Source organism: Oryzias latipes, chromosome 3 (assembly GCF_002234675.1).
Source record: "Oryzias latipes chromosome 3, ASM223467v1".
Classification (NCBI taxonomy): Eukaryota; Metazoa; Chordata; class Actinopteri; order Beloniformes; family Adrianichthyidae; genus Oryzias; species Oryzias latipes.
The window spans coordinates 32,359,893-32,380,715 of NC_019861.2; the positions used below are offsets into that span (position 1 = coordinate 32,359,893).

General features: G+C 39.8%; 1 protein-coding gene across 4 annotated transcripts in view; it reads left to right on the forward strand.

The window, feature by feature from the left end:
• LOC101163560 (insulin-like growth factor 1 receptor) overlaps positions 1–20,823 on the forward strand; it is a 50,133-nt gene that overhangs the window by 1,326 nt on the left and 27,984 nt on the right. For all 4 annotated transcript variants that reach the window (XR_002872994.1, XM_023953673.1, XM_023953671.1 and 1 more), the window contains one exon: positions 9,719–10,282. Coding sequence is in view for 3 of the 4 variants with exons in the window: in XM_023953673.1 (XP_023809441.1) it covers positions 9,719–10,282 (564 nt within the window). In the remaining variant the exon portion in view is untranslated. The remainder of the gene's footprint in view (positions 1–9,718; positions 10,283–20,823) is intronic.

Below are 20,823 nucleotides of genomic sequence, written 5' to 3' on the forward strand. Positions count from 1 at the left end.
TAAAAAAAAACGTGGCTAGCATCATACTCGAGTAAGAACTTTAACAAGTACCTGTTATAATTCAACAAATTATATTGTTAACAATCAGGTTTAAAAAATTAATTTGTGAACATTTGGATTGAATAATTAATATTTATTAAAGTTAATTAGTATTATTAAATAGTTTAAACAACAACAAATACATAACAAACTACTAAATGTAGAAGTTACTAGGTAAATATTAATGTAATAGCAGTAAAAGTACTCTTTGAGTACTACTTCTGCCAAATATATATTTATAACTAAAATAATGGGAGCTAAGCTAATTAGTTAGATATAAACTAAACTAAATTTACTGTGTGAACATCAACTTTATATATATATGTATATATTATATTATATTATATTATATTAAAGGCCACTTCAGAGATCAATTTTAGAGAAGAAAGTCTGTATAAAAATTTGTCACTAATAAATGATTTCAGAATCCACAAATACATGGATATTTTTCGTGCTGCAAATGTCACAAAAGAGTAAATATGATGGAATTCTGTCTTAAACCAGAGTGAATAACATAAAAAAAAACTAGTCAGGCAGGTTTTTTTCTTTTTCTTTCCTGTCAGATTTGGGTGTTTTTGTGTTTGTCCAAAAGATTCTGGTGTGTTTTTATGCAGAAGCTGTGAAATGTCTTATTTTGTTCAATAGCCTCCCTGAACTTTAGTCACAGAGAAGCTCCTCCTTTAATCAGCTTCTGGATGAAGTGCTTCCATGCCTTCTTGGCTAATTCACTTGTCTCAAAAGTTGCATGAAGACAGAAACAGAAAACTCTTACCAGAGCAAAACTACTTCAACTCTACTTGTCACTTTCAGTGACATGTTAAAATTCTCACAGAAATGTGAGAAGCAGCAGGTTGTGCAGTAAAAACTGATGCCTGTGTTGCCCTGTAATCCTTCAGACAAGCTGAATTTGAAGCTCCTTTCTCCATTCAGTCATTTGATGAGTGTGTTGCCTCCTGAAATGTTTCCAGCTAAACTTTAAACTGGCCTTCCTGATTCATCCCATTCACGGTGACATGCAGGGCAGGGAGGGAGGAGGGGTTTTACTGGGTTCAACCAGGGTCCGGGTTTTAAAATAGAACCAGCCACAAGGAAAACAGACTAAGTTCTGTTGATTGGGAAGAGTGAGGAGCTTGTGAACTGTGTGTTATGGGGTTTACTGTTAGCCCCGGTGGTCAGGGGACAAACCTGGAAGCGGCAGACGCGCTCTCCCAGCGAAATCCTGCATTTCTTCTAACCTTGGTGTGGAGCGGTCTGAATGTTCCCTGTGTGGCTGGTTTACAGCACCAGCTGGAGCGAAAAGGCCTGGCAGGTCGGGGAAAGCCAGCGTCGGTCCTGCTGCTTGTCAAACAACCAAACATGTTTTCCCCGTCATAAAAGTTTGCTTCTTTCTCACCTTTGGAAAAATATTTCCGAGCGTGTTTGCCTTTCGGGGCACTGTAACGCGAACAGGAAGGAGGTGAGGAGTAAACAGTCTGCTGGCTGTGGAGTGACGGTGGCTGAAAGAGCCTAAAGGGCACCGTGCTTCCTCTTTTATTGTCTCACGGAGCTTCTGGCAGATTTCCTGCGATTGTGTGTGGACGGGTCTGGGTTGCTGCAGACAGCTCCCAAAAGGTTATCAAAAGCAAATATGATCTGGAAGCTCATCAGAGCTGCAGAGATAAGTCTGTGTGTTCAGTTGTTGGAAATCTCTGTGTGGAAGAAGACTGCCGCCACACCACCGGCGGAGTCTTTACACCGCAGAGATGTTGAGGGCTCGCTCACAGGGCACCAGCCAGGCCGTGCCACCAACGGTATCGACCTCGACTCTTCTGAACCGCAGTCGTCTCCCATGAAAAACTGCTGCAGCGGGGAGGCCTCTGAGGGTAACATGTTCGTCAGTAGCATCACCCACCACCAGGCAGTGGCTTCACACAGACCCAGCATGTTGGAATGTATTAGCAGGTATGCAGCTCGCTGAGGGCTGCTGACACTGTGTTGACGGGTAGATTATAGACACAACCCGCATACTGGTACGCCATGAAGCCACGCCAAAGATCTGCTACAGGAGTAACTTTCTGCAGATCAACAGAGAAAATTCCCTGTTTTTTTTTTTAGATGCACTAAGTTGCATATTTTTCTGTAATACAGAGTAGTTATTCTACTAAATAGTTATTCTGCTCAAGTAGTTATTCTAAAGTAGTTATTCTACTTTAGATTTAAATCCGAACCAAGTGAAGGTGTGAGCATTGACTGCGATTCCAGTTTGGAAAAGTGACACATACTCTTTAATCCATTAACACCGGAGATGTTCCCGGTGGTTCTTAAATAAGATGCGCTCTTTGATGTACCAGAACTCTTCAACCGTTCACCTGATCGACGTGAATCAGCTGAGTCTGACACGGAGAATAGTGGCTTTTTATATGGGCTTTGCTCTGCAACACACCACCAACATGAAGTGTTTGGCGCAAAGCTGCTTTACTCAGATGATGTACGTTAATTGCGTAAACTGTTGAAGAGTTACTTTGCTCGAAAGAATGTCCGCACTGAGGCTAAAGCGCTGGTGTAAAAGGGTTAAATAGAGAACTGCTTTGTTGGCTTTGTTTTCCTGATCAGAGTAATAGGATTTATTTTCTTGAATTAAATACGGTGTAGATTGTTTTTAAGAGAGTTGACAGAGGAACTGGGAAGTCGATGCTAAAAAGATGCAACATAAAATGAGGTTTAAGAAAACTTTCTTCATTGTCCCGCTAACCGATTAAAATCTTTTTGCACAAAATACATGTAATTCATCCACAACAAACTATCTTTGATGAAAAAAACTAGAGATTATTTTTGTATTCTATTGGTCATAGAGGATTTTGGTATTAAGATGTAGATAAAAGTTCATATTTTTCCATTTAAGCTGTCACATATGGTAATGTAAGTGGATCACAATCAAAAACAGTATATGGTTGTTTGTTTTTCTGCAGGAAAACACTTCAAATCAAGGCTTTATTAGGTCATTGAGCTGAACACGGCTCCCTGTTCTTCTATCTACACTGGGAAATTGGTCAGAGGCAGGAATTGTCCATTTTAACGTTTAAGTTTATTTTGTGTGATTCCAAATGTCACAGCACTCCCGTTTTCAACAAAGTAGATGTGCGTCTTTAAATGCATCGAAGTTGAAGAAAAACCCATAACGGCACAAAAGAACTAAAGCTTTGAATTTTAACCTCTTTTGTTTACTTTAAAAGATTGAAAAAAAAGAATATTTGTTGTCTTTAGTGTGCTCAACTATCATCAGAATCAGTGGGTTTTGCAGGAACCACTTATTAACCAGTGCAACTCATAAACTGTGAACTGGTTGATCTCCGGATAAAGCGGGCTGCTTGTTAAAAGCCTCTTCTCACTCATGATCTTCAGATAACGTCTGCATAATGGTGTCATTGTCCGGAGGTGCCTGTTCACACATGTAGCAGGAAGTTGTTCTCACTACTGAAAACGTGTCAATCATGTTGGGACGGGGGGGGGGGGGGGGGGGGGGGGGGTACAGAAAAATGTGATGCGTGTGAGGGGATGAAAAGGAGGAGTCCCAAAATGACAAGTCAGTGGTGGACGCCTCTGCACAGTTCTGGGAGGAATACGCTGAAGGTTCCAGAAAAATGGACCTTTGTTGTTGAATTGTAACACCTTTATTCTGAAGATGAGCCATGGCTCTTTTATTTTGAAAGCAGCGGGAACATAGTTCTGTTGTTTTGTTCCTCCAGCTTTGTCGTCAGGGAAAGTCATACTAGTACACCACAGTTTTCCAAAAAGTTTTTTTTTTTTGTCTAACAATCAGTTAATGAGAGAATATATTTAAAATTATATCTGGTGAGCTCAGTGTAGGGTTTACTATTGAAAGTGTCACAAGAACGTCACAGTTTTAGACTTGAGCAGCTCTTTAAATGAAAACTAGATCTATCTAGTAGGGTTTTCCCGTTATGACCCAGCTGTGCAACGTCTACCGAGCTAATATTAAGCTTTAACCTGAATGAAAAACTGGCGATGCAGATGTAAACCGGTTTAGAAAATCTGTTGCTTCTCTAAAAATTAGCATTTATCGTTTTAGTGTAAAATCTGCATACTTTAACCAGAACGCCATTATTTATTTGCATTGGGGTTGTTTAGTTTAGCCTGTTTTTTATACCATTTGGAGTGAATAATAGTGAGTCACCTGAACAGGATCCTTCAGTGTTTGTAGTGTTGCTTTCTCCGTCTTGTGCATTTTTGGTGTCTGTATAAATATCAAAAGGACAATTTTTGGTTTTTGGTAAATAATTTATCCTAATTGTTGATGCTTCAGGATCTCAGTGATCTTCATAAAAGCAACCATCTGCAGTTTGAACCAACTCAAATTTAAAAAAACCCTCTGATCATCTTTTGATCCATTTTAGAAGCGTTCCCAGTGGTCTTTTGATTATGATTATTCCCACTCAGACGAGGAAAGCAAAGACGTTACATGTATCTGTTCTGATGCATCAGAATGGAGCAGAGCCGAGGGCTTGTGACCCTCCCAGCGTATTTTCTACCTCACAAATGTGTCATTTTTCAAACTGGATTTTTTTTTTCTGATTTACAATTTAAATAAAGAATTACTCAGACATGCAATTTTGAGCTTAATTTTCTTTATTCATGTCCACCATCATTAAAAAAATGCAACAAGAGCATGCTAAAAACACTGTCTTTAACACCAGCCTAGAAGGTATTTCTACATAAATGCAGGCGTGCCAACAACTTCTGCTTTTAATAAAATAAATCAAAGTTTGTGATGTTCTAATTAGTTAAGGGTTCATAAGTTCCCCTTTCTTTATGTACTTAAATCTCTGACTTCTGAAATGCCAACACTAAAGAGTAAAGCTGGCATTTAACAGCTGGGAATCCATCGTGGTTCCTCAGCGCCTTCGTTTTTGCACCGCAGAGCTTTCTAGGTCAGTTTCAGTGTGATAGTGTGACAACCTGTGAGCAGGTTGGTGTGAGTTTTCCATGACTCAGGGACCACAGGCTGGCGGAGTCTGCGTCTTCCTCGCAGTGATCTGCGATAACCGCCTCTATGCGCCTGTAGCTGCAGGCTGCGCTTTTGTTTAGAGCACCGCAACCAGGTGGCAGAAGAAAATCCAAAGGTAAACACTCTTACTATCATCAGCAGTCTTTTTCCAGCTTGCCTCAAACTTTTCCACATGCAGGTGTGCATTATGAAGAGGCCATGTAGCATAACGCGCTGTTTTATAAAGGCTGCTCTGCTCTACAAACCGTCTTTGTCTCACAGAATCAAAGTCTTCTTGCTATTTTGAGCAAATAACTTCTGAAGAGCTTTAAATAAAAGCAAAGTGGAACAATTCCACTCTTTACTGAACATAAAAGCTAATAAATACACGTTTTTGTAATTTGTTCGCATGAAAGCGCAGAGAAGTGTCTTTGTTGTGTAGCCTTTGATCTGAAGCCAAGACATTTCACTTCTGCTCAGGGCAAATACTTCAATCCACCAGAACATGGAGTAATTCATGTGAACACTTCCTGTGTGTGTGTTGTGGATGAGACTTCGCTCTTTTGTTGTGTCACCAAACTTCTCATGGCCTCCAGTTTATGCCAAACTGTTAAACCTGTATCATGTAGAAAACATCTGGAACTGAATGTTGATGAAGTGAAGTGAAGTGAAAGAACTTTAAGTGGGGAGAAAAAAAACTTTTCAGCAGAACCATGTTGATAAACTACTGTTGGAGGATGAGGGAGCAGATTAACTAAAATACTGGAACATCTACTATTTAAAAAGAAAAAAAAACAATGATGGCTTCTCAGTAGGGTTGTGCCGATGGCCGATGCCACGTCCCCGCCACGCTGCGACACCATAAGCCGCGGTTACATGTGCAAAATATCTTGATCGGATCAATGGTCGGATTAGAATTCAACCGTGTACATGGACCAAGAAAAACGTTTTCCGATTATAACAAATGTTCACATGGGTCACACTGTCGGTCGGAATAAATCATTCGCACATGCGCAGTAGTGTTTATAATACCGGAAGAGGAAACGAGTTCAGCTGAGAGGCTACATACAAGATATCTGGCAGCTCCGTAATATAAGAGACGATCTTCTAAACATGCTTTTATTAATGTTACAGTTTTACATTATGAAGCTCCTGTTTGCTCATCATTTTAATTTTAATCCATGTGGTCAGTGCTTTTTCTGTGAAGAACGGAGCCGAAAGAAGACAGGACTAGGAGAGGCTAACACGCGCTAACAACATTTAGCCTTTGAGGAACATAAATCCATGCGGTAAAATGTTGCAATCTGCATCTTGGCCGAACGTAAATATGTGGGAATAACATCAGCCTTTATTTTGTCGGGACATGACTGGAAACACAAATCCACGTGATTGTTTGAACGGTTTCTAAGGACTGAGCGACATTTCTGCTTTAAGCTCACACACCGCCCCAAAGCCGCTGTGTGAGCTGACGGTCCGAGCTCTGCCCGGACACACACTTTTACCGGAAGACCCGGTTCTCCTGAGTTCGGTAGCTCGTTCACCTAGAGCTGCGGGACGGATCTCAGTCCGAAGTCTCCCACAAATAGCGCATACGTAACAAAGCATCCTCCCTTCCCTTCAAACACAAAGTCCGTCTGCTCTACTCAGAGACACAGTCGCTCGGTCCACTTGACTAATCAAGTGCCGGAGCGGACGACTTCTTTTCTATTTTGTTTTTTTATTTTTTTGTTAAAGTCACTTCCCACAGTTTATACTGGATAATCGCCGATGAGTCATTAGTTGGGAAATAAAATAAATGAAGTAATAAAGTAAAATAACAAATAATAATAATTATATAAGAACGAAAAATTCACCCCCCACCCCCCCGACGATAGCATCGTCCATCCCGATGGTTTACTGCGAACATCGTCTACTGCCAATTTAAGGGACATCGCCCAACGCTACTTCTCAGCACTCCTGGACTGTCTGAAGGACATACTTTTTGGTTGGCCCTGAATTTGGTTAATTTAATTTAAAAGAAAAAAGAGGTAAAAATGTTTGGACCAAGTGGCCCCCGTGATCCCTTCTGCTGACCTGGGACCATGAACATGTCTTAAACCCACTACCAACCTTGGTTTTAGGATTGATAGTGATTTTGAATTGGAGGGCAGATTAGATAAGTAGTGAAGTCCTGTTTTTACCACTTAAGACGACTGGCTAAGGGGAAATTGTTTCTTTCTTGGCAGCATTTAGAGACTTTGATACACGCGTTCATCTCGTCCCGCCTGGACCATTGCGATGGACTTTTGTATGGAGTGAGTCAGTCCTTGCTCTCTCGTCTGCAGCTGGTTCAGAGCGCTGCTGCTGGACTTTTAACGGGTTCTCGCAAAAGAGAGCACAGCACCCTGGTCCTTGCATCACTCCACTGGCTGCCTGTGTTTTTATAGAGATCAGTTTAAATTGTCTTGTACCTTTCTGAGCTTCTTCACCTTTATTCCCCCTCTTGGTCCCTCGGGTCAGCCGACCTGCTGTTCCTGCAGGTATCGAGGTCCAGGAGGAGGCTCAGAGGGGACAGGGCCTCCTCTGTTGCTGCTCCTCCACTGTGGAACAACCTCCCTCTGAACGTTAGAGTTGCTCCCTCACTGTCCATTTTTAGAACCTGTCTTAAACCCATTTTTATTCTCTGGCTTTTAATTTCGTTTCTTTCTTAATTCTTTGTGTCTTTGAGCTGTATTTTGTCATATTGATGCCTGTTTGTTTTTAGTTTTTAAAGATGTGTAGCACTTTGGTTTCAGCTGTAGTTGTTTAAAAGTGCTATATAAATAAAGTTGATCTGGTAAAAACCATCTAGTTGGAAACTACAAGCAAAAGCAGCATGTACCTAGATGGAAAATAAAGAGAATGTGATTGAGGAAAGTGTGAAGATTTATAGTTTAGTTAAGTTAGTGGGGCTCTAATGCTGATTGTAAAATTTAGAATAAAACTGACTCAGAGTAGTCCCTTGCAATAAGGCGATTCACCTTTCACAGTCTTGCTTTTTCTCCTCTCACTGATTGGCTGTAAAGCACTGTCAATCACTCTTCTCCATGCCCTGTCTCCTGCACAGAATGCATTCAGTTTGCCAAATTTAGATCAGATATTTCTCTTTCTATTATTTTTCTACAAAGATTTGAACTTTGAGAATTTAAACGGGGGGAAAAGTGTGAAAATGTTCATGTCTCGTCAGAGAAAAGTCTGTAAAATTTGTAGCGAGGGATTTTACAACCTTAAAACATCTAATTGTGATTGTAAAAAAAATGTTTTTTCCCAATTTTCCCAAATGTCACCAATTTTAGAATATTATTTTTTAGCACAATATTACTCTTGTATATTTTATGCGTGTGTCCCTTCCCATAAGTGAATCTTTTGCGGTTTTGCTGATTTTTTTCTTTTTCACAGTGTATTGGTTTCTGTGTCCTGATTGGCTGTAGACCACTGTCAATCAATCTCTTGTGTCCTGTGTACAATAGAGGTGACATGCTCAGTTTGTCAAATTTACATCAATCTTTGATCATAATCTGATCTTTGTTTTTATTTTTTATTTTACTGAACTTATTTTTCTATGAATGTTTTGAACTTTGAGAGTTTAAACAAGAGAGAAAAGTGTGAAAATATAAAGTGTGTAGTAAGGATTTTTACAGCTTTCAGTAATTGTAAAAAAATAAAGCTGAATACCATGTCGATTTTACATATTGCATTTTTTAGAACGTACTTGCGTGAAAAACAATGGACTACTGTATAGGGAAAAATTGTGTTATTCATTTTTTTTCTTGTGTTTTTTTATTAAAGTTAAAAAAACAAAGAAAGAGCCAATTTGGATTTTATTTTGAAATTAAGTTATGATCCAGGGATCCCAGCTTTAATACAATGCTAGGATTTGGTTGTATGACATCCAGAACTGGACTCTAACATTAGTTACCCCCAGCACTGATACAGCGGTGCTGTGATGTCCTTTAAAATCTTTACTGAAACACTTTATTTCTTCTTTGTTGTTTATCTGTCAGTTTCCTTAAGACCTTAAGAAAGGTCTCTGCTTGGCTGACACTCTTAGATTAGACGCATATCTAACATTTTATCTGTGTAACTTTAATTACCCCTCTTAAATTGAAAAAAATCTGCTTTTGGTGGGTAATGAGAACCTGATGTCCTTAGAGATCCACCAATAATGTGTCGGTAGTTGTTGATCCAGAAGAGCGGGGCTTCCATAGTTCCTCTAAAACTCATATATCATTCATTTTCTGCTTTGTGGGTGCATTTTTTTAATGCATGATATCTTCCGTCTCCTTTTGATGTTGTTTTCTGAAAGCTCAGTAAATCCTTCAAGCAGGGCTCAACACTTTGGGCTTTTGAGACGGATGCGAACTAGAAGAGCAGAGCAATCAAACCTTTATTGGTCTCTTAACCTGAGTTCAAATCAAAGCTGACGCAAGTGTTTATTCTGCCTTGGGTTGAACTAGAAAACAAATATGTTCTGGCAATAAAAGCACAGGTCAAGTGTAATGTCAATATTTAAAGCTTTTTAGTGAACAAACCTGTCATGAACCAAAGGTTTTGTTATCTTGGAGATTTACAAACACTTTCTTTACCCAATATAAGCTCTAAAGTATGGAAACAGGTTTTTCTTTTCTTGAGGAGAGTGTCTATTGAAATTGTAAATTGTCGTTTTTGTCTTTACAGTTTGTGGGCCCAGCATCGACATTGGGAATGACATCAACGAATTCAGGCTTTTGGAGAACTGCACAGTGGTGGAGGGCTACCTGCAGATCCTCCTTATTGGCGACAAAAATAACAACGCCAACCAGGAAGTCTTCCGCTCCCTCAGTTTCCCCAAGCTGACTATGATCACCGATTACCTGCTGCTATTCCGAGTGTCGGGCCTGGACAGTCTGAGCACGCTCTTTCCCAACCTCACTGTCATCCGGGGTCGAAATCTCTTCTACAACTACGCCCTGGTGATCTTTGAGATGACCAGCCTGAAAGACATTGGGCTTTACAACCTGAGGAACATCACGCGTGGGGCCATCCGAATCGAGAAGAATCCAGAGCTCTGCTACCTTGACTCCATAGACTGGTCCTCCATCATGGATGCCGAGTTCAACAATTACATCGCTGGGAATAAGCAGTCCAAGGAGTGCAGCGACGTTTGCCTGGGCGTCACGGAGAACAACCCTCTTTGCAGAAAGGCGATGATCCGGAACAGCTACAGCTACCACTGCTGGAACTCCAATCAGTGTCAGAAGGGTAGGTAGACCCTCACACCCACACTCTGCTCCTGAAACGCACGAAAACAGGATGTTTAAAAGAATAAAGCCAGCATTGTGATTCATGTGAAACTTACAGGAAGTAGTTTTAAGATCAGGTCATTTGAGGGAATTTACTTTGGCATCAAAACACCTTCAGGTGTGAGCGGCATCCTTGCTTGTGTTACGCATGAGTGGACTGAGCAACGTGACAGTTCCCCACTTTTACGTCTTTTTAACCCTTTAACATCGAAGCTTTAGCCAACATTTTTTTTCGACTACCGAAACGCTGCAACTGTTTAAGCAATAACCTTAACTCCAGTGGATCCTGAAGCTTTGCGCTGATATGCAGCACTTTAAAGTAGTGAAGTGATTACGCAATCAACGCAAATTGGCTGATTCTGCCACACAAAAAGCGTCTTTGCGACGTTATGCAACACTCTGTTAGTATTGACGCAAACTGGATACACAGAATCAGCAGATTCACATTGTTTGCGCAAACGGCTGAAGTCACTGTACGTCAAAGAGCGTTATTCAGGTTTTATTGGTGACATATCCGGTGTTTAAGGGTTAATATTACATTTTAGGCCTTTTTTATCATGAAAGTTGTATTATTTTGGAAGAAGTGAAAGGACACGGCTGTACTGCAGGCACTCTTCCTGTTTTTGTTTTTTTGGACAGGAGTGGTAGAGCGGAACGATTTGATAAGCGACTGTAGCCGCTACCTGTTACCTCAGGAGTCTTTCTGACTCAACGGAAAGACGGTCTCTGCAGATTTGGTGTTTTTAGGAGTTCATGAAACCAAAACAAAGATGTGGATTCAGAATGTTGTTTTTAAATTCAAACATGTTCGTGCAATATCTGTTTTTGTTCACTAAAACAGAAAAACATGATGTAGAACATTGAGTCCACGTCAGATGATGTGGGTGTGTGTTGTTTCTGTGGTTGCTGGTGCGGCACTGCAGACTCAGCATATTGATGGCGTCAGTCGTGCGACATAAAGCTGGGTCAGAACTTGCCTGAGTCGGGTCAGCATTACAGATGTGCACACAGACAGTCTGCATCCTTAACCTCGGTTAAAGAGAACCTGTTGTATATTCACATACATGTGGAAACGGGTGAAGCATATGGTGGCAATGACATGCAAGTGCGCTTGCAAACGCATGCATTTATGCTTTCCAATTCTTGATGTTGATTTGGTCTTTATGAACAAAGTTCAAGAAGCAGAATGCACTTTTCTTTTTGCATTAAGGTTGCAGTTCTTCACACATTATGGTGAATTAGACAGGAAAAACGTGCAACCTGTAGGTCTGTTGCAGTATATAAAGTATTATTAAAAACTTCTTAGACAATTTAAAGTTATTGGAATGATCTTAATTGGATTATAAAATGGATCTGCTCTGGATTGTAAATTGGCGCTTTATGAATAAACTAAATTGAATTCAAAGCTTTTTTTAATTTCTTAATTTTTATGGAACAGATGTTGACTCCTATAGTATGAAGTTTAAATAACTCCACTGAAAATACATCCAGATGAAATGTAGTTACCCACCTGGATCACACTCACTTCACCTTCCTGTTTGGCTGCTACAGTAAGAAAATCTTTCTACTTGGGTTTCATGTTTATGAAAGTTTATAATGTAGTCTCACATTATTTATTTCCATAACGTCTGTTACTTATATGATCTCAGTCTGGCATTTGAATAACGGCACATTTTTCTATGTACTTATTTCATTTAGGAATGTTGAAATTGTTTTGACCTGTTAGTTTTTATTATCATTTGAAGGAATGGCTAGAAGAATCCTTTTTTTTTTTTTAGCTTGCACATGTTTAGAGTCCCGTTACACGGTTCATACGTTTGACTGAAGTGGTCGCACAATCTACATAATTCTTGATGGTGCGACCGAGAAGAACTGTAGATCACACCATAAGATACACATTAAATGGAAAATGCCGTTTACTCTTATAGCGCTTTTCCTCGAAGGCCCAATGCGCTTTACAGTCACAGACCCACTCAGACACTGATGGGGGAACACTGACGCTAACCTTCCACCAGAGGCAAGGTGGGGTTCAGTGTCTTGCCCAAGGACACTTCGACATATGGGCGGGCAGGCAGGAATCAAACCTGCAAACTTTTAAACAGAATTCAAATGCCCCACAGCCCCACATTAAGCCCACACAAGGGTGTAAACCAGAGGTGGGCAAACCTTTTGACTCTTGGGCCTCAGAGGGTTCTAAAATTTAACAGAAAGGCCGAAAGAGGCGCAGATGTGGGCCGTGTTTGGTAATCCACCCTAGAAAAGAAAGGAACAACATGAAATCTGGATGAAAACACGCTTTCGTTTTGATTGATAACCAAGCATTTTGGAGTTTTATTGCAAACCCGTAACTTTTATTCTAATTTTAGTGCCAGTATCACCAGTGGGTTGATGTCTCTCAGAGAAAAACCCAAACTTCGAGAAATGTTGCGTTGGAATCGGAAAAATTACTGTCCAACTCTGAAAACACATGAACGTCAGAAAAACGACAAGTCTTCCAACACCACATGAATGCAGAATAACTTTCTGCACCTAAGCAAAGGTCACTTTATTTGTAGACACCAGAATGTCTTGGAAAATAAAACATTAATATGGATTTTAAATGTCATTTATTTCATCTTGGTAGGCCAGATTAGTTTAATGGGCCACATGTGGCCCCCGGGCCATACTTTAGCCCACGCCTGGTCTAAACCAATAGTAATGTTACCTTTGGTGATATTTGTGCTTTTGACAGCACAAAGAAAGGACATTAAAAGAAAGAAAGAAAAAGAAGAGGTGGAGAATGCAAATGGAGGAAGTAATGTCATAACTGCTGTATTTTACTTAGTTTACTGCCAGTAAAATAATATTTACTGTTTGTTTTAATTGTGAGTTTCGGTGCACAGAGCAAAGGAAGAAGACAAAATGGGGGGGGGGGGGGGGGGGGGGTCATTGAGATTTAACAATATAAAAGTCCTTGTGAGGTTGATAATAAAACCAAAATCTAACTTTCTGCTGAACATTTTGTAAACTATATAAAATCCTCTGAAGTGTTTTCATGTCCAAGAGAGCAGATCGACCTGTTTCCTGGCTCAGATGCACGATAGTCCATAATATAAGGCTCAGCGTTTCCTATAAAGACTGTGGGAAAACGACGGCTGCCAATGGTACAAATGATGGGTTCTAATGAAATTTAAATTGAAACGCTGAAAAAAGTTTTTTATAAAGCATCAACAAAACAGATTTCATGCTGGAGTGTCCCCCCTGACCTTCAGCAGCAGCAAATGACCCGCACTTTTTTTAATGCGAAGTGACCCTGTAAAAACTGAATGCAATGTGCCTGAAAATGGGGGCGAACTTGACTTTATTGTGGGTGAACCTGAGGGAAAAGTTCAGTCCTCCGACGCAAGAAGTTAGTCTAGGGTTCTGCTTTACTTCATGTGTAATTCAAGAAAAAGGAAAATTGTTTCATGGATATTCTTGGGATGTGTTGACATGACTGCATAGTTCTGGCCAAAGCTTTCTCTTATTTATTTGCTCAGATTATCATTATCATTACACCTGCTCTGAGTTACCACAGTCAGTCACAGAATTCCCTCCCTCCTGGTGGGAACTTGTGTTTCGCAAACTTTCCTTACAAACAGGAACGCTTGAAATTACGAAGATACTTCAGCCGTGTACTTGGCTCCAGAGGGAGTGCTGGGAAGAACAAGCTATCCGTTTCTGCCCCCGCTGTCTTAAAACCAAATTGATTTCCAACAGCAGGAGTACGAGTGCTCGGCCTGCAGAGGCTACATTCTTCAACTATTTATTAGGTAATTTATTGGAGAAATCTGGCGGTTTTAAAGCCAGACGTCATTAAAGCCAGGAAGGCTAATAGCCGGAGTGTTTGAGGTCGCTGACCAAATGGTGCTCATTACCTCTGAACAGGCTCTGGCTGCTCAACTATATTACCTTCATATAATAGATCTTGAAACTTGCTACTGTGTTTACTTTAATATTCTGCAGCCGTAGAGGAGCGTGTGGTCGCCAGTGTTAATCGCCTGCAGCAATACGGCTCCGGATCCGGTAATTTGATCTGGGATCCATTGTTTAAATGTGTGTGAGACTGAGAGCGCCACAGTCAACTTCTACTCACAGGCATTTTATTTCCAGACCCAGTCACCCGACGGATCGATACAAAGGGAAGAGAACTGAGTTTATTGAGTTTATATCAGGACATGCCTTTAGACTGCACACATTCATAAAAGTGACGGGAAAGAGGAGCGTCAAAGCTTTATTTATATCTGCGGGGAGGTCTCCTTTTAGCTGTGGTGAGGAGGCCTGCATTCTCACGTGTTTACTTCCCTCGTTTGTTTTTTGGAGTCTGGTGTGGGTGTTCTGTCTCGTTCATAACTCCTTCAGGAAGAGTCGTGTCTCTGCAGGACGGGAGGCAAACGCGTTCCTTTCCCGCAGACCTGCACTCGCGGAGCGGCGTGGGGGATGTTTTTCTGGAGGAGATGAAAGCACATCATTAAAGTACAAAGAAGTTTTGTGGGATTTACTGGAAGGAATTTTTGTGTCTACTGTTGTCCCGTGGTCCAGGGGATTACTCTCTGAGCAAGAAGGGTGTTCAGAGCTGCTGCTTAACTTGCTGTTAGATTACTTTACTAGACATCACATCCCATTGTTTGTATTTTAGTCTTTGTACTTGCTTAGTTTCTGTCTTTTGTTAATACTATGTATTTATAATTACTTTATTTGCCATTTGGTTGAAAAGGTTCTATTTCTAGAGTTTGAAAGATGAATTTTTGGCGTCTCCTAGTGGTAGAACAAGGAACAGCAATGCAAGCAGTTGAATACATTTTATAAACCAGCTAACTAACAGGATGAATTTCGACTATTTTTGTGAATGTTTATATAATTGTTTTTTAAAATGATAAAACTTCAGTTCATTATTCCAACAAAGTGTAGTTGTTACTGCCAAAGAAAAAAAAAACAAATTTATTTGAATTTTTTTAAACATAAATTCACAATTCCAGTTTATTTTTCTTTTAAATGTTAATTTACTTTTCTAATTTCCATCCAAAACCAAAAAATTTTAGATAAGCCAAACTGTTTTCACAAAACTATTAAATCAGAGTGACCAAAGGGGGCATTTTCACTGATATGAGTCATTTTTACATCAAAAACTTAATGAAAGCAGTTTTTGCTTGAGATAAAATGTTAAAATCTATGATTGGATTTGATGATAAAGATTGCTTTGATTTTTAATAGGGGATGTTATCTTAAACCTCAGCCCTAGCGTCTTCAGCTGAAAAAAAAAGGTTTTTGACTTCACTCCAACTGTTAAAAAGAAAATTATAATCAATTCTCTCTAAATCCCTTTTATGAAATATATGTCCAGCAAATGATCAAGGATGCCTCATGCTGAACATACATTAAAAAAACAGAAACAGACGCTCTTTCTGTTTAAACATTTCAAAACCAAAGAAAACTTGTCTGAAAGTGGGAGTCAAACTGGGAAAGATGGAGTCATAAATCTGCAGTTTGTTTACTCAGAGATTCTCCAGGTCTGTATGTCCGGACATTTTCTAATCACTCGTTAATCTGCAGTAAAGTTGCAGCAATCTGGGGGTTTTCCACTTCTGGACTATAGTTATGGTTAAAAGCTCACGTTGAAGAGGAAGGAAGACTGTGTCAGATTTCTGGAAGTTATCGCGCAGTTTTGGCTCTACTTCATTTTGGCATTTTCGGCATTTTGCCTCAGCGTTGTGTTTTACTGAATACCAAAGAAATCCACTGCTTCTTTATACATTTTTTTTTAATGTAGATATCTTACTGTAGTGTTAATTCTTGACATTAAAATGGCTCAAATGTCAAAATATAATACAGATTCAGAACCTCTGGTGTCATGAATATTTGAGATTAAGCCTCAGGAGAATAAATTCTAGTTATTAAACAGTTTTCAGTAATTAAAAATCAATGGCAGCCCTAACATCCCGCATTTTACATCTTCCCATAAGACATTCCTTAACTTTTATTGACCTGCAGATTTTAGATCCTTCTTAAGACTTTTTTATTTTATATTTTTTGGTTCATCTGCAACTTTAGCAAACCCTTTCAAATATCAGGTGAACCGGAACAGATTCACAATTTCTCTTCAAAAATGAGAGAATATTTCTTTAAAAAACTGTAAATGCTGAATCTTTATACAAAAATTCAACATGAGGCAAAAAAACAAAACAAATGTATAAGAAAAGATGTTGCATAAGTATGAGCTTGACGTGATAATATTAGCAAAAACTTTTAGAATTTGTTTTTGCTTGGAGAAACATTTTTTGATGTAATTCTAACAAAGCGTGTAGCACAATGTTTATCTGGCTGCACACTTCCTTGAATCCCGAAGGGTTCCCCCTGAAAACACACGGACCCCTCACCCCGTCTTCGTCATCCGAGCGCATCCCTGACTGCTTTCAGTGAAGAGGCACACCCAGACCTGAAATTCCTAGAAGAGATCATTTCTGGTTTCGCCCGAGTCAAAGTGCCTAGTGTAAATTTGTGGAGCTGACTTGTGCTCCGTTAACACCATCAGGTCGACATGGGCTTCGACTCTGAGGGATCTGCTGTGCGTAGATTTGACGCCGCCTGTGTTTGACATGTTTAGCCTGAAACATTTATTTAGTCCTTCTCACTGTGATTGCAGACGAGCTAAGGGTCTTTTAGACGTGCTTTCCAATAATCTTTTGGCAACTGAATTCTTGGTATCTTATGTGAAAGAGGCTGGTGTGCTTCTGCAGCGTTTGGCTTCAGCTGTCTGACCAAGGAACATAAGGGGAACTTTCAACACGGAGCGAGCATGAAGGGCTGCAGTCACCCTAAACCACCACTGTGGAACTTTGTGTTCATTTCTGGTCGACTCTCCATAGAAAATGGACAATTCAAGGTTCTACATTAAAAAAAGTCTTTTCTTTTTGCCACTATTTTAATTTATCAATTAAGTTTTGATTCCAATTGAACAAGATCCTACATTTACTGAAAAAAAACTGTTTCCATTTTGTGCCTTTACCTGTTTTTATTATTGTAATAACACCAACACAACACGTCGGATCAAATCTCAATATTTATTCAAAAACAAAACACTTTATTGGAAAAAACCCCAAATATAAATTGTTTATCAAACCAATTATTGACTTACAATAAAAATTAGTGGAATATTTTATTATTATAAAAAGGTGTTTGCGGTATAAGGAATCTTTTATTTTTAAATAAATGGTTATTTTTTACTTTTTGTTACACAGTTGCTGTGAACACATTTATTTTTTATTTAAAATGAGTGGGACTGGGCTCCATTGTGAAAGCTTTTTCGTTTGGTCATCTGAGGAACCGCAGTAACTTAAATTTGTTATATTTTTAAATTTGGGGGACAGAAGGGGGGGGGGGGTTGGTTTGGTTTATAAGTTCCTAAGTAATCAGTTTCCAGGTAAAACCTGGTCACCAGTTCAATCCTTTCACCAGTACACCTCACTAAGACGTCAAAGCACTTTTTTTTCAGCTGCTGATTTGTTTGGAAGATGTAGAAACAGATCTCTTGGTTTAGTTAATGAAATCTGATCTGGTTAACCCCAACCCACCCTTCCAAAAAGCGTGTTTGCTCACTTACAGAGACTTTAAAGGGGAATAAAGTCAACACACACTAGCTGTGACGCAGGAGTAAACGTTTTCTGTCAAAAGGTCCATGGTTTGATCTCTGGTTCAGTCCACATATTGGAGTGTCCTTGAGCAAGACATTGAACGGCACACATATGAGTTCATTTCATCTTTTTGGCTTTGAACTCATCATAAATTGGTACACGTTCTCCTTGAGCCTCTTATCAGAAGAAACGGGTTGATGTTTTAAACGTCCAGGCCTTGACTGACTCCTGGTTGATGGTTGTCTTGAGCGTTTTCAACCTTGCTGCCTCATTCCCCATTTCCATCAAATTTCAAGGGTATTTGTCTCTTCTCTCAACATTAGGGGCTCTAGAGTATTACCAAATTGGTTGCAAATGCAACCTTATTCCTTAAAGATGCAATCTGTAACAATCTCAGGTCGTACCAGTGCGCTCAGACGTTCAGGGGCCGTGCGACTTATAGGTTGTTGTTCAACAACAGACTCATAACACCCACATTAGGGTTTTAACCAATCAGAGATGGTGACAGGTGTAAGCTCACGTGTGATTGACTGTGCTCAGTTTGTCTGGAGTCTTGGCACAACAACTAACAAATGAAGAAGTTTGTGTGTTTGTGGAAGCACCCAACAGCTTCAAAAAACCTTTACAGCAAGTCAAGTGTTAAATTCTTTTTTGCAAACTGAAAAGTAAACCTACATTTATTCGGAGGATTGATCTTTTTGAGCAGCAGTGGCTATGTTTTGCCAAAAACCCAGCTGTTTAAAGGGTAAAGACGATTCACGGCACTGACAGTTTTCAAAAGACAAAAGTAAAGCATGAAAGCTAAACAAAACTTTGAAAGTGTGTATCATGCAGGCTGGATGGAGGTCAGCAGAATGTTTGAGGCGTACAGACTCACTCTAAAAATCTTTTTTTGTGTGTTTTTACCATCTGAGCGGCAGGAGTCCATTAGAAATTCGCCTACAAGTTGTGGGCAAGACAGTGTAACCCAACCCCCTTTCATCTATCCGATTTTTGAGAGCGCTCTGTTTACACTCTCTCCCGCTGACTTACAGCCCCTCACACCCCCCAAGCTAGCATTATCAGGGCAACAAAAATGGCAAACAATATTCGAGCTATCCAACCGTACCGTTTTGAGCCAGATTCCAGCTCAGACGAGGAAAACAAAGATGTGTAAGTTTAAGTCCCATTAGTTGTCCCACACCCGTCTGCGTGAAACTTGTTCTCCGCATTTGACCCATCCCCTGGGGTGATCTGCAGACACTTGGAGTCATTTGGTGGTTTAACTCCAATCCTACCCCTTGTCGAGTGTCAAGCAGAGATATTTTTTGGGCTAGTCGTCTGCAAGTGGATGCATCAGAATTGAGCAGAGCATCTAGCGTACTTTGTCACAAATAAGCTCTTTAACAAACTGCATGTTTTCATCTGCTCCTGGTTAACTACAATTTAAAAAAGAAATACATAGAAATATATTTCAAGCTGGCTTTTCTTAATAAATTTCATGAGAAAGATGCCACAGGAACGTGTTAAAAATTCCTGTAAGGCTCAAACATTCATGCTGACCTGCATCCAGGTTGTAGTAGATGATACACACTTTCATAGTTAGTTTGGTTTAGCTTTCATGTTTACTTTTGTCCGTGTTGTTTTATCAATAGACAGTTATTTTATCTACTTGACCTTTTTTGTTATTTTTGTTTTACTTTTATGGAATTTGACATCTGGCACCGGTTAGAAAAGAAAGAAACCTCTCTTTTGATGTCTTCTGGGTGTTTGGCTCCTTTTTTCTTGTTTTTCTAAGCTTCAGTTGTTTGATATCAGATCATCTGTCTAATCTTCATTATTTATCGTGTTGTCTTTTGATGGGAAAAGACAGAAACAGAATGATCAGTCATCACTGTTTTCTCTCTCTATCTAAAGTTCAAATTCCACTTTAAAATAGAGGCTTAGTTTGGTGTGTGATGTCCTGGTGTTTCTCCTTGTCCTTGAGGCCAAAGCTGGTGTTCAGTCCTGCTGTTTGGATGTAGACATAATACAGAGAAGAGGCAGACTTGTTCTGTTTCTTTGTGTCTCCTTGGATTTGCAGACGCTGTGTCTTAAGTCTGGCTTTAATGTGAAAGTCTCAGAAATCAGAAAAAAACAAATAGCAAAAGCATTTGGCCTCCTCCCTCCTGATAGTGAGGAGCCACAGCTTTAGTTTTTTTTTTTTGTTTCCAGGTCAGTCAACAGACAGATGCCACACATTCTTTCAGTCTGTTTATTCACAACACCTTCTTAAGGATGAACCAGCAACTCTGTTTGGACTAGCTCTGCTGGGCTGTTAGCTTGTGTGCTTTGACTGTTAGAAAATGAAAAGAACAAACACGCCGTGGCCCGTCTTAGAGGTTTGTTGTGTTGACTCCATGTAATTGTTGGATTACAGACACTGAGCTGTGCAGACTGCAGATGGTTTCTTTGTTTTTCCCATCAATGTGTTATATTTTGGATAATTGACTGTAAATGGTGATGCAACAAAATAAAAGTGTGGTTTTATAATCATAGTTTCCTGGTTAATCTTTTTATTTTGGACAAAGTTTGATGTTTAGATTTGATGGTTTTGTTCTTCTTCAGATGTTTCATGTTCTCTGCACGCTCAACAATCTTTCAGCTGTTTTGTTTTGTTGTCAAAGCCTCCCGAGGAACTCGTGTGTTTCCTGACCTTTTTCTAGATACCGTAATCACACATTTCAGGTCCTACAAAATCATCTTGCTCCAGCGGACCACGGTTTGTCTGGGTGTGATGTGATGACTTGGTGACAGGCCCGGGGAGTTAGTCAGTTATAAAATCAAAGGACAGGCAAATCTTTAGCTGCAGAAGGTTAAAAAGACGCCTCGG